The 19,188-nt window shown below is 35.8% G+C and overlaps 1 protein-coding gene and 1 long non-coding RNA gene across 10 annotated transcripts in view; one reads left to right on the top strand and one right to left on the bottom strand.

The window, feature by feature from the left end:
• Nucleotides 1-8,572, top strand: part of LOC119712703 — a 75,712-nt gene extending 67,140 nt beyond the window's left edge. The window contains exons 4-5 of one of the 3 annotated variants that reach the window (XR_005259865.1): nucleotides 394-518; nucleotides 3,939-8,572. This is a non-coding gene — a long non-coding RNA (uncharacterized LOC119712703). Of the gene's footprint in view, nucleotides 1-393 lie in introns of all 3 variants that reach the window. The other 2 variants (XR_005259860.1, XR_005259866.1) reach the window with 2 other exon arrangements.
• MYO16 (myosin XVI) overlaps nucleotides 1-19,188 on the bottom strand; it is a 363,630-nt gene that overhangs the window by 92,753 nt on the left and 251,689 nt on the right. For all 7 annotated transcript variants that reach the window (XM_038163728.1, XM_038163644.1, XM_038163898.1 and 4 more), the window contains 4 exons: nucleotides 19,081-19,153; nucleotides 9,484-9,636; nucleotides 8,669-8,869; nucleotides 12-87 (listed from right to left, as the gene is read on the bottom strand). In XM_038163728.1, the coding sequence (XP_038019656.1) occupies nucleotides 12-87; nucleotides 8,669-8,869; nucleotides 9,484-9,636; nucleotides 19,081-19,153 (503 nt within the window). The remainder of the gene's footprint in view (nucleotides 1-11; nucleotides 88-8,668; nucleotides 8,870-9,483; nucleotides 9,637-19,080; nucleotides 19,154-19,188) is intronic.

A 19,188-nucleotide genomic window follows, 5' to 3' on the forward strand; every position in this document is an offset into this window, starting at 1 on the left:
CATTTACTTACTTTTCATTACAAATATGAGATTTTGTGAAAGGGAATCTTTATTTTTTTCTATGGCACCAGCAATTTCATAGGTAACCTATAATAAAATATTGCGACATCATTAGTAATGACCAATGCATCTTTTAAAAATCTCACAGCAGTAGAAATGAAGCTATGTTTTTTTCCACTCAACAGTTAAAGGCTGGCACCAGGTAATATCTTCAGCATTTTCTAAGCGCCTACAATGCTGACCTGAAGAACTGGTTGTTGAACATGATGTGCCTCTGCAACTACACAGAAATTTCATTGGACTGATTTTAAAACATTTCCACAATACAAGGCTTTGAATCAAATATGTACTGTAAAGCAGGAGACACTGACCTAAACAATGCTTTCCCTGTAGGATGAACGAGTCACTCCCAGCTCACAGATCTCCTTGTCAATGGGAAACTGTCCCCATTAACTATGACAAACCAATCTGAGTCCAAACTCACACTCAGGACAAATTCCAACCATTAATGTGTGGAGGTAAGTTCAGTCAATAGGTTATACACAAATTCCATTTACATTTCCAACAACTATGTCCACTAAGGATTTTGGGTCACCTCAATTGCCTGATGTTGTGATTTCAATAATAGATGACTGGATTGTCCCTGCATCTGTCATCTGACTGCAGATAAATTCTAACACATGTGGTAGACACTCTAAAAATTGAGCAAAAATCTGAGTTCTCACCAGTGGTGCTCCGGGTACATCCAAAATGAAGAAATACAACCAAATGTCTCTTTTAATACTGAGCCTATCCCTGAAGACACTGTATAGAAGAAGAGCACTAAAGCACTAAGACAAGAAAGTAGTTGGATTTTTTGGGTTTTTTTAAACTTTTTATGGGGATGGATGAAAAACAACTAGTTAATTTACAGACTTTAGATATAAGAAGCTCTGGCTTGCATAATAGTAGAACCCAAAGGGAATTTTTAAGTCAAAAAGAAAGAATATTATAGATTTCAGTACTTGCATGATTAGGCAGGTATTAATGGGAACTTAGAATACAGTTCAGTTTTATTTACCTTGGGACCATGTTTCTATCTAAAGCCTTCTTTAATTTTTTGTATTGGATCTATATCCTAAACCCCTTAGGTGTTTGAGGAAATTTTATCCTTGTACATTTAATAAAGCCCTAAATATATAATTAAGATTAGTAACACTAATCAGTTCATTAATTTTCCATAGGGTCACTTGACAATTATGCAATGCTATCTTGTTCACAAAAGAAATTATGTGATTTGGAAGTGTATAATCTGTTAGAGTGAGTAATTGTCAAATTATGTACTTACTATGGCATCTGACATGAACAAGGTATAACAAGAGAATTATGGTTCTTTTCCATGACAGAGCCAATGTTATGTATTTTCTAATTGCATTTCCTAAGAACATGCAACACAGTTAGCAAACTATTAGAGTTCTTCAAGTATACTATTAAATGCTTTTAGTGTACTCAACATAAATGTTGTGCTATCTTGGCCCGTAAAAGGTAATTAACAGAATTTATATGACAAATCCATAATGCCAGTTCCTAATTGAGTGTCTTGGGCTTTCACTAAATTAGAAGAAGAGAATTAGTATTGGTGGTAAGAGTAGGTAAGTATAGCAGTGGGAGATGCTATATCATGATTAACTGCCTAGATTAAAACAGGGAGAAGTTTCAGTATTAATGCTGGTATAATACATCACAAACTTCTGGAACTATATTCATAAGACATATTTAATATCACATAAAATAGATAAAACTTAGGGGGATTCCCTTTTATGAAGAACTTGCTAACGCTCTAAACAATTCTCCCATAGACTTGGTAAATTAATTCACTGCCTAAAGACATGAAATCTGACTCAATGAAATGACACTCTGGGGTTCCATAGTCATTGCCAGTCCCACAAAACACAAAAAGAAATAAGTCCTCTTCCAGCTGTCAATTTTGTTGATTTAATCTTGCCCTCATCGAACTACAAACTACAAACTACAAACTACATGCCACCTAAAGCACATATATTTCCCTCAGTTTTCTTCCATTGTGTTTGTAAAATAAACCTGGCCCAAACTCTGCACTGGCTGGCACTCCAGCACAGTGGATAGTTATTCTGGGGAGACAAAAAGCAAGCAAATATTGTATGCTTTAGATAGGAAATGTGCACTCGCTTAGATAGTGGGTCCAGTATTATAAAACATACCACTTATTGTCACTTCTATTTACCACAACTTGCTTTCTCTTGCTTTATATGATGGCTTTTTAGGGTAGACAGAGTGCAAACCTATACGTCTGTGTTAGCCAAAGGAAACAAGACCTTTATATGGTATCTGAATAGCTGAAATATTTTTATTTAAAAAAAATACTGTTCCACACTACATTTTATTTCATTATAAGAGAAAAAAACCAAAATGGAGCTGGATTTGCTTTCCTTCTAAATTTAAGTTCATAAAGGAAGAGAGCTTAACATAATTCATAATGGATATGGTCAAATATTCATCTGTCCTCAATATTTTGGGAAAACTATTGAGGAGTATTTCCATTCTACCAGCCACCAGTTCCCTTCTCAGATTTCAGGGCTCTGCTCATGAAGGCACTCATGTCCTGCATGCTGTATCTCACCTTTGAATTTAGTATCTCTTGACTCACATTTCCTCCTCAAATCTCTGTTTCCAGATCTCATTAACATTTCCAGCATATTTTAAGACTCTGTGTCAATGAGTTTCACTAATTACTAAGTATGAGAGAAAAAAAAAAACAAACAACTATATTTTGCTTTGAACCTGTTTTTTGCTCATTTAAGTTAGCATAGCTGGTTTTAATACCATAAGAACCAGGTACAAGCAAGAGGTAAAATTCCCAGAAAATAGGAGACTTGCCAGATATGAACAGAGCTGACTTTGGGAACTGTGTATTCCTCTTATCTTTTTACACATTCTTGTCTCTTTGCTTCTTTAATTATCTTCATGCCAGAAAATCAGAAGACTCTATATATTGTCTTCTGAACTAAAGTATCCTCTCTCATAACATCTCATTTGCTTAAGGGATTTTCTCCAAGTTTATTTGGCATCCTACATATACTTTATCAACAGGACCACCTTTACACATAGTTTTCATCAAGTCCTTAAAATATTCTTTTTTTTTTTTGTAAATAATTTTCATATCTTGCGATAGGCCAAAAAACCTCATGGTTAATGGCAGATTTGGCAGGAACCCTAAAACAAGCTAGGGAAACGCCACCTGGAATATTAAGAACAATTTGGCTGCATTCCCAGTGAGAAATGAAAATTTTATTATTTTAATAACAAAATGTAACAGAGAAACTCAGTTTTACCTGTGTTGTAAATTTTAGGTAATAAGAAAATAATAGGAAAATAATTAGTTCATGTAGCAAAGGAGAAATTTTTGAGAACATGTCCAAGGACAATTTGGTGCACAGAGAGACACTTGTAGTTGCTAATTTTCTGCCAGTACTTGAATGAGAGTGATATGCTTGCATGTACCATTTTTTAAGTACCACTGGGTTTATCAACCTCCTAAAACAAATCTCGCTAAGCAATGAGTGAGCTAAATAATGTTATAGTCTGTCAAGTCTTATTCTAACGCTGTGATGGAATAGCATTTTGAAAGAAGGAAGTATTTAGAAACAAAATAGACGGGCGCGGGAAAGCATTTTATCATTTTCTCAAATCCCAAATCAAGACTACTTAAAGAAAGAAAGAGAGAGAGAAAAGAAGAAAAAGGAAGACTGTCTTGCCTATGTGAAAACCAGAATCTACGTCAAGCAGCCTTTATATGCCTTGGTACAGTTTAGATTAGATTGATTTGATTGTTGCGTCTGGGGATTCAGCCTGGGGAAAAAAATAGTGAAAATGAAAGGATCCTTATTGATTAATCCTCCTCCTTTTGTCTTTTGATTTAGAGGTTCAGTTTCAGAGTCTGCCTGGGATATACAAGGCATTTGAGAGAAGACTGCCTTGGTGAAGGTGAGCTGACAGCTGAGAGGTATTTTTGGTATGCAGGTAGCTGAGAAATTAAAGACATTGATCTGCACTTAAAGGAACATTGTGTGCACTGGTTTATAGAGCAAAGAAGCTGATCTTTAGGTCTGGTCAGTTTATTACAGTACAGAAAGTCAAAACAGTGGCAAGGCAAACAGCAACAAAGAGCTTATTTAATTTGTAAATTCAAGTTTAATTTAAACAGCAGAATGCTTAAGTTATGATTATGTATTATTCAGATCACGTGAATAATGAGGCAAATACCATTATGTTAAATACGACTGTTATGTAAAGCTGTGTCTCTTGGCACTGTGCTAAAACAAAATATTTCTGATTTATTTAGTGATATGTTAATTCTTCCACAAAATTTTAAAAAGTAAAGAACTTTGAGTCCTTAAGAAAGTTCAATGATGGAAATGTTACTCTTCAAAAATCATGGCTATTGATATGCCTGATAGTTCAAATATATAATTAATGTGAAGCTCTTCCTTAAGTGAGAGCCCACAATGTAAATATTAATTTTATCAACAAATGAACCTAGAAATTCAGTATTACAGATTCTTAGGATAGTTTCAGCTGATGGTCCGATGCACCCATAAAACTCTTTGCTATCTCAAGGAAGGCTTGCAAGGTGTTGCGTGTGCCCCTTCCCCCACAGACAGTGTCTGTGAGAAGCATCTCAGGATACCCACAGTCATATCACGCATCAGAAACAAAGCAATGTCCTAGATGAGCAGAAATTTTCTGGAAGAAATCAGACTGCCAGTATTCAGAGAATTGTGTTAAACAACCTCCAGATAAAGCCTTTCACTAGGATTAATTTTTTTTTTAGTCATAAATCCCCTAAATCATTCTCTTCTACCTTCTGCCTGAACAAAACAGATAAGCTTTTTGTCTTACAGCACTCAGATATCAAGACATTAAACAGCTCTTAGAAAATACTCATAATGTGTCAAGGCATTGTAGGATTCTGTTCAGCTGAAAAATTAAAACTAAGAGATAAAGTAAAATACTTGATATGATAAAGTACTGATGCTCACAGTGGCCTTTGCTAAGCATGTGTTCATGTGTGTTCACAAGCAATATATCATATTGCCCGTGAAGAAAAAGACAGATTTAATCTTGTTCAGGAATAATAGCAAAATTCAAAAGAAATGAGGCAAAATCCATTTTCTCTCTTCCACTGGATCATTCTGCCACATTTGTGTAAAATCATATTATTTCGCAGATTCCACTAAAATATCTGAGCCCTGTTCTGATTTCTTCCACATGCAGAAGTTAACTTGTGCATATTGCTCCTCTTTCTTCCCTCCAAGAAAATAAGAAAAAATCCAAGGTTTCCCAGAAGGGTATCACACACGCAGACTTCCTTGAAGTATTGATTCAGACAGAAAATTAAGTATGGATTCCAAATTATTTTGATTTCTTTTCCCCCTTATATGCTACTTTGAACCTCCTGTGTGTTCTTTGTCTCAATTCAACATCATGCTTTCTTTCTTTTACTTTTGACCCATTCCGTCTGCTCTTTTTCTCTCAGTACTGCTTTTTCTGGGATAGTTTAAGGCTCATTATGCTTGGATCAATAATGTGGCATATTTTGTCTTAGGAAAAGTTGCTGAAACTTAAGGGAACACACAATACCTCCCAATTCATGACGCAAATTCATTCAATTAAAAAAACTTGACAGTGGAAGAAATTATATTTTTCCTACCTGTATCCTGACACAAAATTTCACCAAATAAGAACATATTAGAGAGGTCTTTAAAACTGCATGGATGCATCTGTATCAGCTGTGATTATCTCAGAATATAAAGCTGGATACAACACTTTTGTTCACAAAACGTTGTCTGTCAATCTCAGTTAAATATACAAAAGTAGGTCTTTTCAGTGAGGAAGTATTTTTAATAACTGAATTTTCCAGTTTAACTGCACTTCTGACTTGCTAAAAGAGCTACTGCAAGTGTCTGAGTAAAGAAATGAACCTAATTCATTCTGGACTTTGACCTACAACCATACACCACTGATGAAAAGAAGCCCAAATTACAAGGGTCATAAGTGGTTCATACCAAGGGCCAACACAGAATATTAGCTTTTTTTTTTTTTTATGACTCAGAGTAGCTCTTTAACACTGGCTGTGAAGTACATTGCAGTTACAACTGTTACCTAGAGAAATCAGGATGTCTGCCTTCACACAGAGCCTGCTGCATTCAGTGTGACTTCCTCCTCAACTGCCAGCCTAGACGCATCACCTCAGCGTAAAGGATTAACACCAGAAATGAAGACTTGCGTGTTTGATTACCTGTCACAATTTATTGGTAATTCTTTTTCTACCCTCTGGGTCGGATTGATTTCCAGTTACTCTCATGTAAACACAGAGAAGCTTTACCAAGTTAAAGGAGCAAAAATCAGTGAAAAATTGTGGTGAGAACAAAATTAAGGCCCCTTGTTTTAAATTTGGAGATCTCTGAAGGCAACAATTGAGGGTAAGATTGCTTTATACTTCACTTATGTTAGACCCATTTAATTGATATCAGACCATAAAAATGGGTCTCAAAGCCAAACTATATTGATACTTTATATATGAAATTCTTATTTTTGAGTGCCAATAAATCCTGATATACCCAAAAGCCTCCTCCTTTAACAATTTTCATAAAGCATTTATCACCAATGACCTCTGTAAAGATCTACTAAATGTAGTATTAGTGCAATCTAAAGAACAGCATCAGCACTTTTAAAATCTGAGTTTTTCATATTCAGGTTCTCAAAATATGAAGACACACTAGTCTCAGAACTAACTCAATTTCTGTCATTTAGTACAGTCACACTATCATCAAAGTTTTCTATAAATACATATCATGAAACACTGTCAATTTCAGTCTATGATAGCTAGATAACAGTCCCACAAGATACCAAAAATGCATGTGTCTTTAAGGATTTAGCTTGATTACTATTAAAGCAAGCAGAGTTAAGCAGTTGCAAGAGAACTTTTCAGTTTTGGCAGGGCTAAGTATTTTTACCGTTGTAAGGATGCAAAGAACAACCTGACTGGAATAGTTCCTTGGCCAATGTAAATCAGAGGATCTCCACTGACTTCAGAAGAATGTGTGGATTTACATTACTTCGAGAGCTGTCTATTTGTTCATGCTTTTAGATTAAATGTCATTACTATTATTAGGAAAAGGTCAAGCCAAGTGTCTATGTTATAAAACAAAAAAATCTAAACAACCATGCAAGACTAAAACACACGTTAATGAAAAGTGTTCTCTTTACCACTCACAGTTTAACTTTCAGAATATGAAATACTGGTCTTTATAAATCTTCTGATTGCTTCTTCAGAGAATAAGACAAAAATTTCTTCCATTTTGAAGAAATTTGCTTATTATTCTGGTTGTGATTTTAATGTAGAGGCCTTGTTGCTGCTGCCATGTCAAGTTTTGGGGTGTGGAACCTTTTTGAGCTCTTATGACAAAACTGTATAAGCAGAATGGCATTAAAAATACTTGTGTAACAAGTGTAAAAAAAGTTTATAAATTAAAGTAGACATCTGAAGTTCATGGTCAGTTCTTTATTCCATCACTTGAAGTCCTAGTAAGTGTCACAAAATCTTGGTTGTACTGTTATGTAATCACTGTGTGCCCACATTCCTACTGACAAGTCCCAGTAGCGGAGGTATTCAAACCACTAAACTTTGGCAAATAATTTAATACTAAGTAGAAGGCTGTGTGATGAAAGAAGAACCTACAGGGAGTTTTTCAGAATATTTGGGTTAGGAACTTAAGCAGTACTCAAATGGTCCTTTCCATAATGACCACATTTCTGTCATTGGGCAGGAACAAATTTGCTTGCATCAAAACACAACTCCAGACTTCCATCAGCTTCATTTCCAAATGAGGACCCACAAAATAGATTTGTCCCTATTAATACCACTGTCAGATTATTAAAAAAAAAAAAAAAAACAAACAAAAAAAGCCCACACCAAAAAACTTTAAACACATATCTAACTTGCTTGCTTTGAGTTGTACATGATTGTGGGGACAATGTGAAAATGAAGTATTGGAAAGGAAAGGGTAAGGAGTCTAAAAAACTGATAACACTATTCCTGTGAACACTACAGGCAGGGGAATAAAAAAATGCTAATCTAATTTTACAGTCATGCTGAAAGACATTTAGCATGTTCTGGGGTTTCTGTAGAAAAAAAATAAATATGACTACTAACAGAAAAAAAGTGGGGGTTTTGTTTTTGATTTTTTTACCACATTTATGCTGGTAACCCAAGAATCTACACAGACAGCAGAGGAGCTACAGGGAACCTGTACTGTTCTGGAGCCACATCTGTATGCAAAGTGGAGCCAACTAGAATGGCATTAAACATCTGTGCTGAGGGTTCTGAATCACCTCCTTCTACATTAAATGCTTATAAGGAAGACAAAATTTAGGAGCCAAGAACTAGGTAGCCCATATCCTGAATGTTGTGATGTAAGCTACACATTTTATACACTAGATATGGGATTGAGATTCTAAGTTGTCCTCTGAAAATTTAGCACTTAACAGTGAAATCCTATTTATAGCCAGGAGTTGGAGAAGCCATGTAAAATTTTGTTTTGTTAACTTTTTTCATTAACTGCATGTAAATGATATTCAAACAACTTACCCTTCCAGCATAGTGCATAACAGTGAAGGTAGAGCCCAGATCCTTTGGGGCAAGGTTACCATTTCCATCTTTTGTGGAGGAATAGACTGTATTCGTATCTGATGTATCCAGGTAAGACTGAATGCGCTTAGAAAGACTCTGTTCCACTGACCAAATAGATTGGCTTTCTTCATCCAGCATTGACAAAAAGCCTGATGGTTTCTGAAATGAAAAATAGATTTTTCTCATTTTATACAGGAGAAATAGAATTTCAGTTGTTCCTTGTAGAGTAACACAGTAATTTAGTAAACAGAAACATGTATCACCTCAAAAAACAGGAAAAATAGAAAATCACCTCAAAAACAGGAAAAATAGAAAAAGATTGAAATATTTTGGTAAGTGTTCAAGGCCGGTCCTTCTATAAGAAATGTAGGGAACAGTATTTCTGTTGCCAAAAATGGTCACTATTGACGATCTGTTAGAAGCTGATTGTGTTACTTGCTTCTTAGAAGTTGTCCAGAAACTAGCTGCAGGCACTACAGAAGCTGCCAGGCTCGGGACAGAGCCTCATCAGCCCTAGGGCAGCACAGTCGCGGTGCCACGACACACAGAGGCTACATGGGAGTCGGTGCAGGCAGGGAGAGACTGCTGCATCTTCCTCAGCCCTGTTCTCTTAGTAAGCTCTGTGAGCCACTGAGCTGTGGCCTCTGTGACCCACAACCTTGCCATCAATTGGAAAATGCAAGCAAAAGTTTGTATTAGCCTAACATGCTACAGAATGTATACATGCACAGAACGTATAAATATACATGGTGTAAAATGGATCTGGAAACTACCTGAAAGAAAAAATCCAAGACTGCAGTATGGTTACCAGGAGAATACACTGTTTCCATGGCAACTCCTTCTTGTACACATTCTGCTTGCTCTTGTAGGAAAAGCACCTCATTGATGTACTGGTGTATCTTCTCATTGGTCATGTTGACACACAGCTATTGTAAAATGAAGAAAAAATTAATATTAGACGTTTACTGGATAATTCATTGATGTAGGTTTTACTGCATGTCTAATATCGAATTTGAGGAAATGTCAATCCACAATATGGTATCTCTTGGCAGACCACAAATTTAGGAAGACCCTAGGGAAATTCAGATTTGAACAACCATTACTGTTACATTGGGAATACACAATCTTCTGCCTGCACAGTTCATTGTGAATTCCACATAAAAGTTATCAAGTATCAGTATTATCAAATACAGTAGAAATTTACACTAATTCCATTGAATGAAGAAGGGTTACTCTATTAATTGGTATATTTAATATTCTTCTGCATTTTATATTCAGGAAGGTTATGCAAATACAATGTGCTTTTAGGCAAAAAAACCCTACATATTTGTTTAAGATTCTGAGTCTGTAGTTAGTTCAGTGCTAACAAAAACAAAACTCTGTTTTCACATACAATGTCACTGAAGTCTAAAGTCTCTGTAGAGCTCATTGTGTTTTACCAAAACATATAAAACACCTAGGGACATTTTGTTAGATGCTGCTCTCCATTTTATACATATTCTAAGGGAAGGTTGGGAAGAAAATGGTGTTCCATAGAAAAGTTCAACATTTGGGGAGATAAATAGAGTAGAAGCTTCTAAAGTATTTTCTTTGATTGCATTATAGGACGTAAAACTAAACAGATTCACAGATATGATTTTCAGTTAAAACCAGATGGGAATTATATCAGCTTGTTTGTATGCTTTTGTATTTTATTCAAATCCCACCTGCTAAAATAAGTATTTCATAACCTTGAGGAATAAATGTTTAAACTGGTTTTTTTGACATTAAAGTGGAAATTTTAGTTGAAAATTTGAAAACGTCCTCCAATGCTACATTAACTATGACTTAGAAATTAAGAAAACCGAAACTCCTAAAAGGGTGTAAGAACACTTCATATGAGGAATGGTACAAGGAATGCCTGCATGCATTTTCTTTTCAGTCTAAACTACTCACATATTTGTGTTGGCCAGCCATAAACTATATCTTCTATGAATAAAGTGTGTAAAGCAATTCTACCAGCAAGTCATATTAAAAGGTATGAAATATTTAGATCAATCCTATAATTACATGGCTTAACATCCAGATGAGGGAAGAGATCCCAAGTAATGTGTAACAGTTGCCTGAATTTTCCATTAACACCTCCTGTTAGCATAGCCAACTTGTACTTGCTATACAATAAAATAGACTAGTGTGAAAAACAGCAAGAAGAAATGAGACAAAGCTCATTTTACAACCAAATGTCTATTAACTGTCTTTACTAATCCATGACAGTGCAGACAAAAGACAGCCTCAAATAAAACCAGTATTTGTCAAAAGTGGGATTTATAAACATTCAGATTGTTACCTTCTTAACAATAGAAATATACAACTGACTTCCAGTAGCTACTTATTTTATGGAAAAGACAGCTTTTTTTAACTCTGTGGCAGGCAAACTGTGCTTTACTGATCGCTTCTGGAATTCTAATTACAAATTTTTTCCAGAAGCTTGTTAACATTATTTTATAAGGCAGACAAGCTTACACTTTGCAGAATATGGTAAAGCCTTAAAATGATGCATGCTGTATATATCTTTATTTGAAGATGACCTATTTAGAGAACCAGGTCATTCAACTTGACAAAGGTGCATTCTACAATAAGAAAACCTGTTAAAATTCCTGTAAAGTCAAGCTTACTTTTTATCATGAGCCAATCTCTTAAAACGCATTTTAAAAAAGTATTTGAGAGCCTGACTGTGCAGCAAAATTATTGAACTACACAATTTGAGACAAAGGAAAGATTGTCTTGGACATGTCTTACAAAGATTTGATAAACAGCATTGGTTTTAAGTATCAAAATAAAAGGAACAGTATTTTATTAAAATATTCATAGATGGTAAAAAAAAAAATCAATTTTTTAAATTCTACCAATGAGTGTATTACGGCATACACTGGGGTGCTTCTTAGCAATATAAGCAACATTGTCACCCAGACAATGGCCTTGTGGCAGACTTGCCACCATGCCACCAAGGTACTGCAGACCAGGGCAGAAAGCAGCTCAAGCACTTGTACAAACTGGGAACTTCCCCAAAGCTGCCCTGCAGAGCAGTGGCTGAGAGAACAGCTCTGCAGAACAAGAACCAGGAGACCAGCCAGGGGCTGTTGGAAAGCAATGCATTCTGATCTGTTCTTTCTCCATTTCAGTGTTTTATACAACCTGCTGGGAAAAGGTAATGAAAGGAATGTTTCAAATTAAAAGCTTGGCACAGGTTGACATAATAGTTAAAGCAGCTGAAATGCAGAAATGGGATGAATATGAACTAAACTAACTTTGCAAATTCAAATTCTTTTGCTTAAAGTCTTCTAAGTATTACATAAAACAATGACATACTTTCTGTCCAAAGATTTTAAAAGTTCATAGAAGCACATTTTTAAACATGTATTTAACTGTACTCATGTAAATTACATTGAAATATACCAGTAATTAAAAACAAACAAAAAACAAAACCAAAAAACCCCAAACAAAACCAAACCACTCAAATAAATTTTTACCTAAAACAAATATTTGGGGAACTTTAGGAACTATATTTGCTTTAACTAGCAGCATTACTCGACATTACCTATGGTACTTCTTGTCATGAAACATTGTTGAATTGTTCTTGAAATGCATCTCATGGACTCCATAATATGTCTCCTGAGTAGTTCTCTTTCTACAATCTTTTTTACATTAACTCACTATCATATCTCGGGAAAAATAAATACACCATATATTTGTCAGTCTTCTCTAAGAAGTCCTTTCAGAATATTATTAGAATAAAAAAATATGCTTGTTTGAGTATTTAAAACAACAACAAAAACAACAACAACAACAACAACAAAAACCAACCAAGCAAACCCCAAAAAACAAAAACAACCATAACTTGCAGCACCACCCAAATTTTAGATTTTGGAAAATAATACAGTGGCATTTAGTAAAAGCAATAAGTATTCATCACATTAGACTAAGTACCCTCCAAATTAAAATTTAGGTAGACTACCAAAATTGTGCTGTGCTCTGAAGACAGAAAAGCACCCATGACTAATGAAATTTTCCTGCTCTTTACTCAATTTTCAGGCTCTTATGCCTATTTGAAAAAAAGCATTACCAAAGAAAGAAATCTGTGGAAAGCAAACTTGGTGACTGTCACTCAGGGAGAGAAAAATGGATGCAAAGACCCTTTGGAAAGATCATTTACATCCTTTGGTCAGGCAGAAGGATTAACCCTCTCAAGGAATGTGTATTCAGAGCATGGAGTAAAGCTAACAGCTGTCATTTCAACACATCTATCAGGCCCTAATTTATGGGTTGAGATGATGAAGTTACAGTGTCAAATTTCACCTGCAAGGAACTGCCCTAGCATTTCTCAAAAACGTAATTTCTAAGATAATGAAACACAGAATCATCTTTTTTCTGAGGTTGGACTCTGAAAATATTTTTAAACCTACGCATGGCACTTACTTATATTTTAGAAGTATCTTGAATGCTGTTCCCCTTTGTGTCTGTTACCCAAACATTTCAACATCCTTTTCTGTATGAATAGTACCCACCAGGATATTTCTAAGGAATTGATAACAAAACCAGAACCATTACATTTCTTCCTTTGCCTTTTAGTGCTAATAGGATCTAACACAGATTTTTTGTTCTCCATGCAGCTCTAACACAAATTCAGACTTAGCCCTACCTCTGTCAGATCTTTAATTCACTGGGACTCCATGTCATCTCTGGGATCAGTTGCCATTAGCTGATTTGTGTTCCTCAAATAATGTAAAAGAGAGTCTGGTGCTATATTAAAACTTTGCTACAAGTAGGTGTCACCTGAGAAGCCTTCCACACAGGAGGGTCTGAAACGCCCCTCAAAAAAGGGACAATTTCAATACAGAGTGGAATAGTCTCCCATTGACTTTTCGTAGATATGAAAGTATTTAACAACCAAGGTAACAAAAAAAACATGGCAACAACAATCTTTCCCTGAAAGAGTTTGGAATTGTTCTGAAACTGAAATAATTCTAAATTATTTTTTCACTCATAATGCTGGCCAGAAACTAATTACTATGGGATAAAAAAGGGTGCTACTGCGGAAAAGTAAGTATGTATGTCAATTAAATGTTGTTGTACAGTATTTCGCCAATAATCATAAACTGAACTGGGAATCTCAATTTGAGATAAATTATTTTATTTTTAGCTACAAAATGTCTACTGTAAAAAAATAACACTGGACAGACATTAGTGCCCTGCATAAACAAAAGAAATGTATGCACCAGGAAGAAGACCACAGAGTCTAAGAGGGAAGAGGGAGGAGCACACCCTGCCAAAGGCCATGAAGAGTGTAATATCCTCAGGAGGTGGGCTGAGGAAGAAAGTAAAATACAGGATTGCCAGGCCCCTGAGGGAGGGAATAGGCTTTTACAGCCCTGCTTCCTGGGGCCTCTACCCACTCCTTGCTGATGGGCCGGGTCCCAGGTGATGCCACAGCAGTGCAAGTTCCAGCTCTTTCTCCAGCTGCCTGTGGCAGTGTCCCAGCCCCATCTGGCTGCTTGCTAGGTCAGGGCTGCTCATGAGCACTGTTACTGGCCCTGGCTCTGTCCAACATGCTCCAGGGATGCTGCCCAGCAGGAAGAGCATGGCCATCCTCTGGCTCCTCCTCTTGTCTGGCTCCCTGGTGCCAAGGATCACCTGATCCTCGCTGCTCCACAACAAGGTTGTTAAAACCTTCCTGTGCATGGAGGCTATCAAAAGTCTGACTTAAAAATACCACATCATATTTCCTTGCTAAAAAACTGAATTAATGTAGTAAGCACTTTCCATCATCCTACCGGGAATAAGGAATACTCCAGCACTGGAAACAGCATGGAAGGTTCTGCATTAAGTCCCTACATAGTAATAGAGCTCAGTGTGCACCAGCAGCTGCCTATTCCACAGAGACACACAGCAGCCTCCATCTATGCTCTGCACAGGCAAAACCAAAGAAGCTTGATTTCTTTTGCATAAAACAAAATTTTAAATGCTCTTTCAGACTGTCCAAATGTAAAAACCTGTGTGTGACCTCCATCTACTATCACTCGAGGCAGCAATGACTGTAGAAAAGTTACATCATGTAACTTTTGTCTATTCATATCCATCTACCTTTTGTCTATTCATATCCATCTACCAAATAGACAACATGACCTTACATTTAGACAGCTAGAAGCAGTGTAATGGCTGAGACAATGCAACTTAATGTTAAATAATCTGTAATGGTTGTTTTGGCTCGGAAATATTATGTGAGAAAAATGTAGTGTCAGCAGAGTTAAGCATAGAAATAACATGCTAATTTATATCTACCACACCTAATAATAAACATAGGTGAAAATTCCAACACAGGTGGGTTCTATGACCTTTTCTGATTCACCATAGTGACTGAAGTATAGCTCTGTGTGGGGCAGGCAATGCTCTCTGCTCTCAGAGCCAGCTGGCTCCTTTTGCAGGAGATGTGCTGCACAGAGCTGCCATGGAAGCTGTGCCTCTCCCAGAGCTCTACTGCATCACACAGATAATGTGCATGTACTTTAATGGGTATGGAGCTGAATGGGAGTCAAGAGACACTTGACTGTTGCAGTGACCTGCAGTACTAATTTAGATAAATCACTTATATTTCCTATAAAAAGAATAATACATAGATACTTTCAACTGCAAAACTAGAGAGGCCTACAGACATAAAATACCAAACAAGAGCTGAACACAGGATTTAGCAAGAGCTAAATACTGTCTTCAGTTTCTCATTTGAATTCTATATCGGACAGAAAAGATTACTAGCATTGTCCATTTAACTTTATTGCATTGATGTTCTTTATGGTGAATCTACAGCTACAGATTTCCATTTCTGTAGACAGACCTGACTTTCTGCAGGGGGAAGAAAAGCTACTCTTTCTCCTCTAATGTCTGGTTCTTCTTCTATAATACATTTTTCTTAGATACAGCTGGGGGAAATTGGTACAGGCCACTATCCATCCTGCTTATTGCTTCTTATATTCATTGGTCATGAGTTTGTGGTCAAAAATATACTATCATAAGTATGAAGGTCGTAGTATATCTTAACCATACTATTTGGAGTCATGCTGTGAAGGAGCCATGAATAAGATCTCACCTAGTTTGAAATTCTACTAGAAGAGAGCAGGCATCTTCTAGTTTTAAAGGGGTGCAGAATAAACTGAAACAAATACAGTCCCTCTCAAATAGGAAGCTTGAGAAAACATTGAATTAACACTGAAAACTGCCAGTGGTATTTTTGGTACTCATATTTCCTGAAATGACCACAAAACGAAGGTCATTTCTTTACAGAGTAGAAAAGAGAAATTGTGCTCACTTCTGACCATGTTCTAGTGTAGTTGTATACGAAGCTCTTCTGGCACAGCAGGTATGCAGCTGCTCCAGGAAAATGCTGTTCCCAAGCTAATGATCACTGCTAGGAAGTGATTGTAAATTGTTATTAGGGTGAGCTAAAAGTGTACTGTAGTCATTTACCATAGCTCAGCTGATGAGCAGTAAAAGCAGTAACTCACTGAGTCCTGGTAATTCAGAAGCTTTCAGTCTTTATTGAGCAATGACTCCTTCAGATTGTGCCTTCTAAAAACAGTGTTCCCTGCCTTTCAGCTTTTAAATTTCATACCAAAAAACAAAACTCCCCTCCCTATTGCTTATTCCACACACTTATTTACCTTTATTAAGAATTACATGTACCATATTTGCTCCTATAACATATCACACATGTTCCATACAATAAAGGCTTACCAGTACTCACCCAGTAAAAGGAAAACAATTAATAATGTTTTTTAACTTCTAATGCCTTCTTGTTTACAATGGCCTATAAAAGTTTTCTCTCTACAAGCTGTCAGCCACATTGTTTTGCCTGCAGAATATATCAGATCTTGGTGTAGGCATAATTCATCTTACTTTTTTAGTCCTTTGACAGCTGTCTTCCTTTGCATTGCTCATGAGTTGTTCCTAGACCAATTCTTCCCTTGACTTTGATATTTCAATACTCTAATGCCTTGTCATTCCAAAACACACACTGGAGTAAACAAGTTATTCTACCCAGTTTATCCATCTCTGTTTGCCTGAACCATCTTCAAACACTGTTTATTAAAACTGACATGCAATTTACTATCTTATTACTCTCTTAATTATGATATTAAACTGTCTATCTACCAGCCTGATATAAAGCTCCAGAAAGATTCACAAAGCTACTTTGAATGTCCTCAGTTTTGGGCAATCAGGAGGTTTTAATTTTTATTGAAAACAGTCATAATTTTTTTCCAAGAAATAAGGAAAACAGATATCCGAAAGAATGCCTTATCATACACTAGTTAAAAAAATATTAATTTTCCCTAAAATTACTTTTCTAATGACATTTTCAAATATGCTAATCTAAATGTGATTAGAAAATAATTTTTATGGCTCCACTACTGTCTGGTTGTAACACTTAATGCCAACATTCTGCAATCACAGGCCTTGACACTGGGCATGTTTGCAGACATGATGCAATGTTTTGCATGAGGACCCTATCTGGGCTAACAAGACTGTTTATTGTTAGGGTTAACAAGGCCAGCCAGAGCTCTGAACTAGACTCCATTGCTAGAGAGCTCCAGCTTTGAAGTTCAGGGTGCATGGGATAAGTCTGCATGATTAGTATGTACTGCATGGAGGTACAAACTGCTTATCTTCACTGATACTAGAACCCACCACTTCAGGAATCAGATATATTAATTGCATTATAGAGTTCATATAAAAACTCTCATTTCTGCTTTGTGTTTTCAGGAACGCAGTTAAATAGATTCTGAGATTACTCAGGTTATTAGTTCATACTGTTAAACAAAACAAATTCAGTACAGGTGGAGGGACCTGTAAGTGTCTCTTGAAATATATTTATTAGGAAAAAATGAAAGGGAAATGCAAATATTACTTTGATATTATCATGTTTGCCACACAGTAACAGTAAAATTAATTCCTTTTTACTAATTTTTCTTAGATCTTGTATTTTCTCTCCAAGTATCCTTTGAAGTTATTAAGCAGAAAATTACTTACCCCAGAAAATGGAATTAATGGTATTTCATTATGTCAATTTCAGATCTTTTATGAGTTTTGAGACAAAAAAACAATGCAGAACAGGGTCAAAGAAAAACAACCAGTAAGTTCCAAGATGAACTCCTCTGTTTTTGAGAAGCATTTAAATTGCTACCTCATACTTATTAATCAGGAGGCTTATGGGGTTTTTTTATTTCATATACTCAATCTGTTAAAATGTTTTTAATTCTTCATTTTATATTTTCCCCTGAAGGTGGCATTCACAATGAGTAAATGACTAGGAATATTGGTACACAGGAGGAGTCCTTAATTCAGCAAATGTTCGAGCAAGGTAGAACTGTAACAGCAAAAAGAATTTTGTGAGAGGGAAACTGGAATTATTTTATTGCCTTCTTACATGCTCCTCTGATGTACAGGTAAACCTGTCGTGTGCTTTCAAACATTTGGAAAGTGGGTAGCAATGTAAACATGCTGTACAAGCTGAACTGATGTGGCTCTATGACTTTTGTTTCACCACAAGGAGGAAGCTGAGCCATAAAACAATGGACTGACTGGGACAAAGGGGCAAATCCCAATTTCAAACAATAACAAGTCCTTTGTTGCTGCTGATGCCATCTCAATTCTTTTCTCTGCTTTGATTTTTTTTCTATGCTTTGATTTTCTTCGTCTGCATCACAGAATGAATGAACAACTGAACAACAACTTAAACACCTCTTTGAGTGTGTTGAGTCACTAATGCTTTCTGAAACATGTAATTTCCAAGAAGTCTGGTGTTCAGTGATTAATGTTGAAGGTAGGCCAACATCTTAAAGAAAGTTTGATATTTAAAAGGATTTTAAAGCATTAAATGACATAAGTTTCAATTTCTTTTCCATGGATGCAATTCAATTTTTTGTAAAAAAGTCACATGTTGTGAAGTCACACAGAGGTGAATCTGCCAGTAATAGCACTTAGCATAATGCAGCATTTTCACTTTATTTTTTCTCAAAGGCACCTGAAGACCTTTTGATCTTTCTTCCAATTCAGTATATTGTCCTTCTAATCATTGATCTACTTGAAGTATAAATACCACAAGAATGAAAACAAACAACACTTTTCCCCTTTTCAAAATCATGATAGACATTTACTATATTATTATTAAATTGTCAACAACTGTACAAAACGCAGGATATAATGCATACACATATAGGTATAATGGAAAAATATTTCAAGACAAAATTTTCACCTTAATGTATATTTGTATTCTGATCAAAACTAGTTGGTTAGAGAAATAACAACAGGTACATTAAATTCAGCAAAGCATTCACACTTGCCTGTTCAAAAGTATTCTTTTGAAATTCTTCAAATCCAAAAATATCTAATACTCCAATTTCAAACACCTGGTCACTGGGGGAAAAAAAGATATTACAGATAATAAGAAT

This window comes from Motacilla alba, chromosome 1, assembly GCF_015832195.1.
Source record: "Motacilla alba alba isolate MOTALB_02 chromosome 1, Motacilla_alba_V1.0_pri, whole genome shotgun sequence".
Taxonomy (NCBI): Eukaryota; Metazoa; Chordata; class Aves; order Passeriformes; family Motacillidae; genus Motacilla; species Motacilla alba.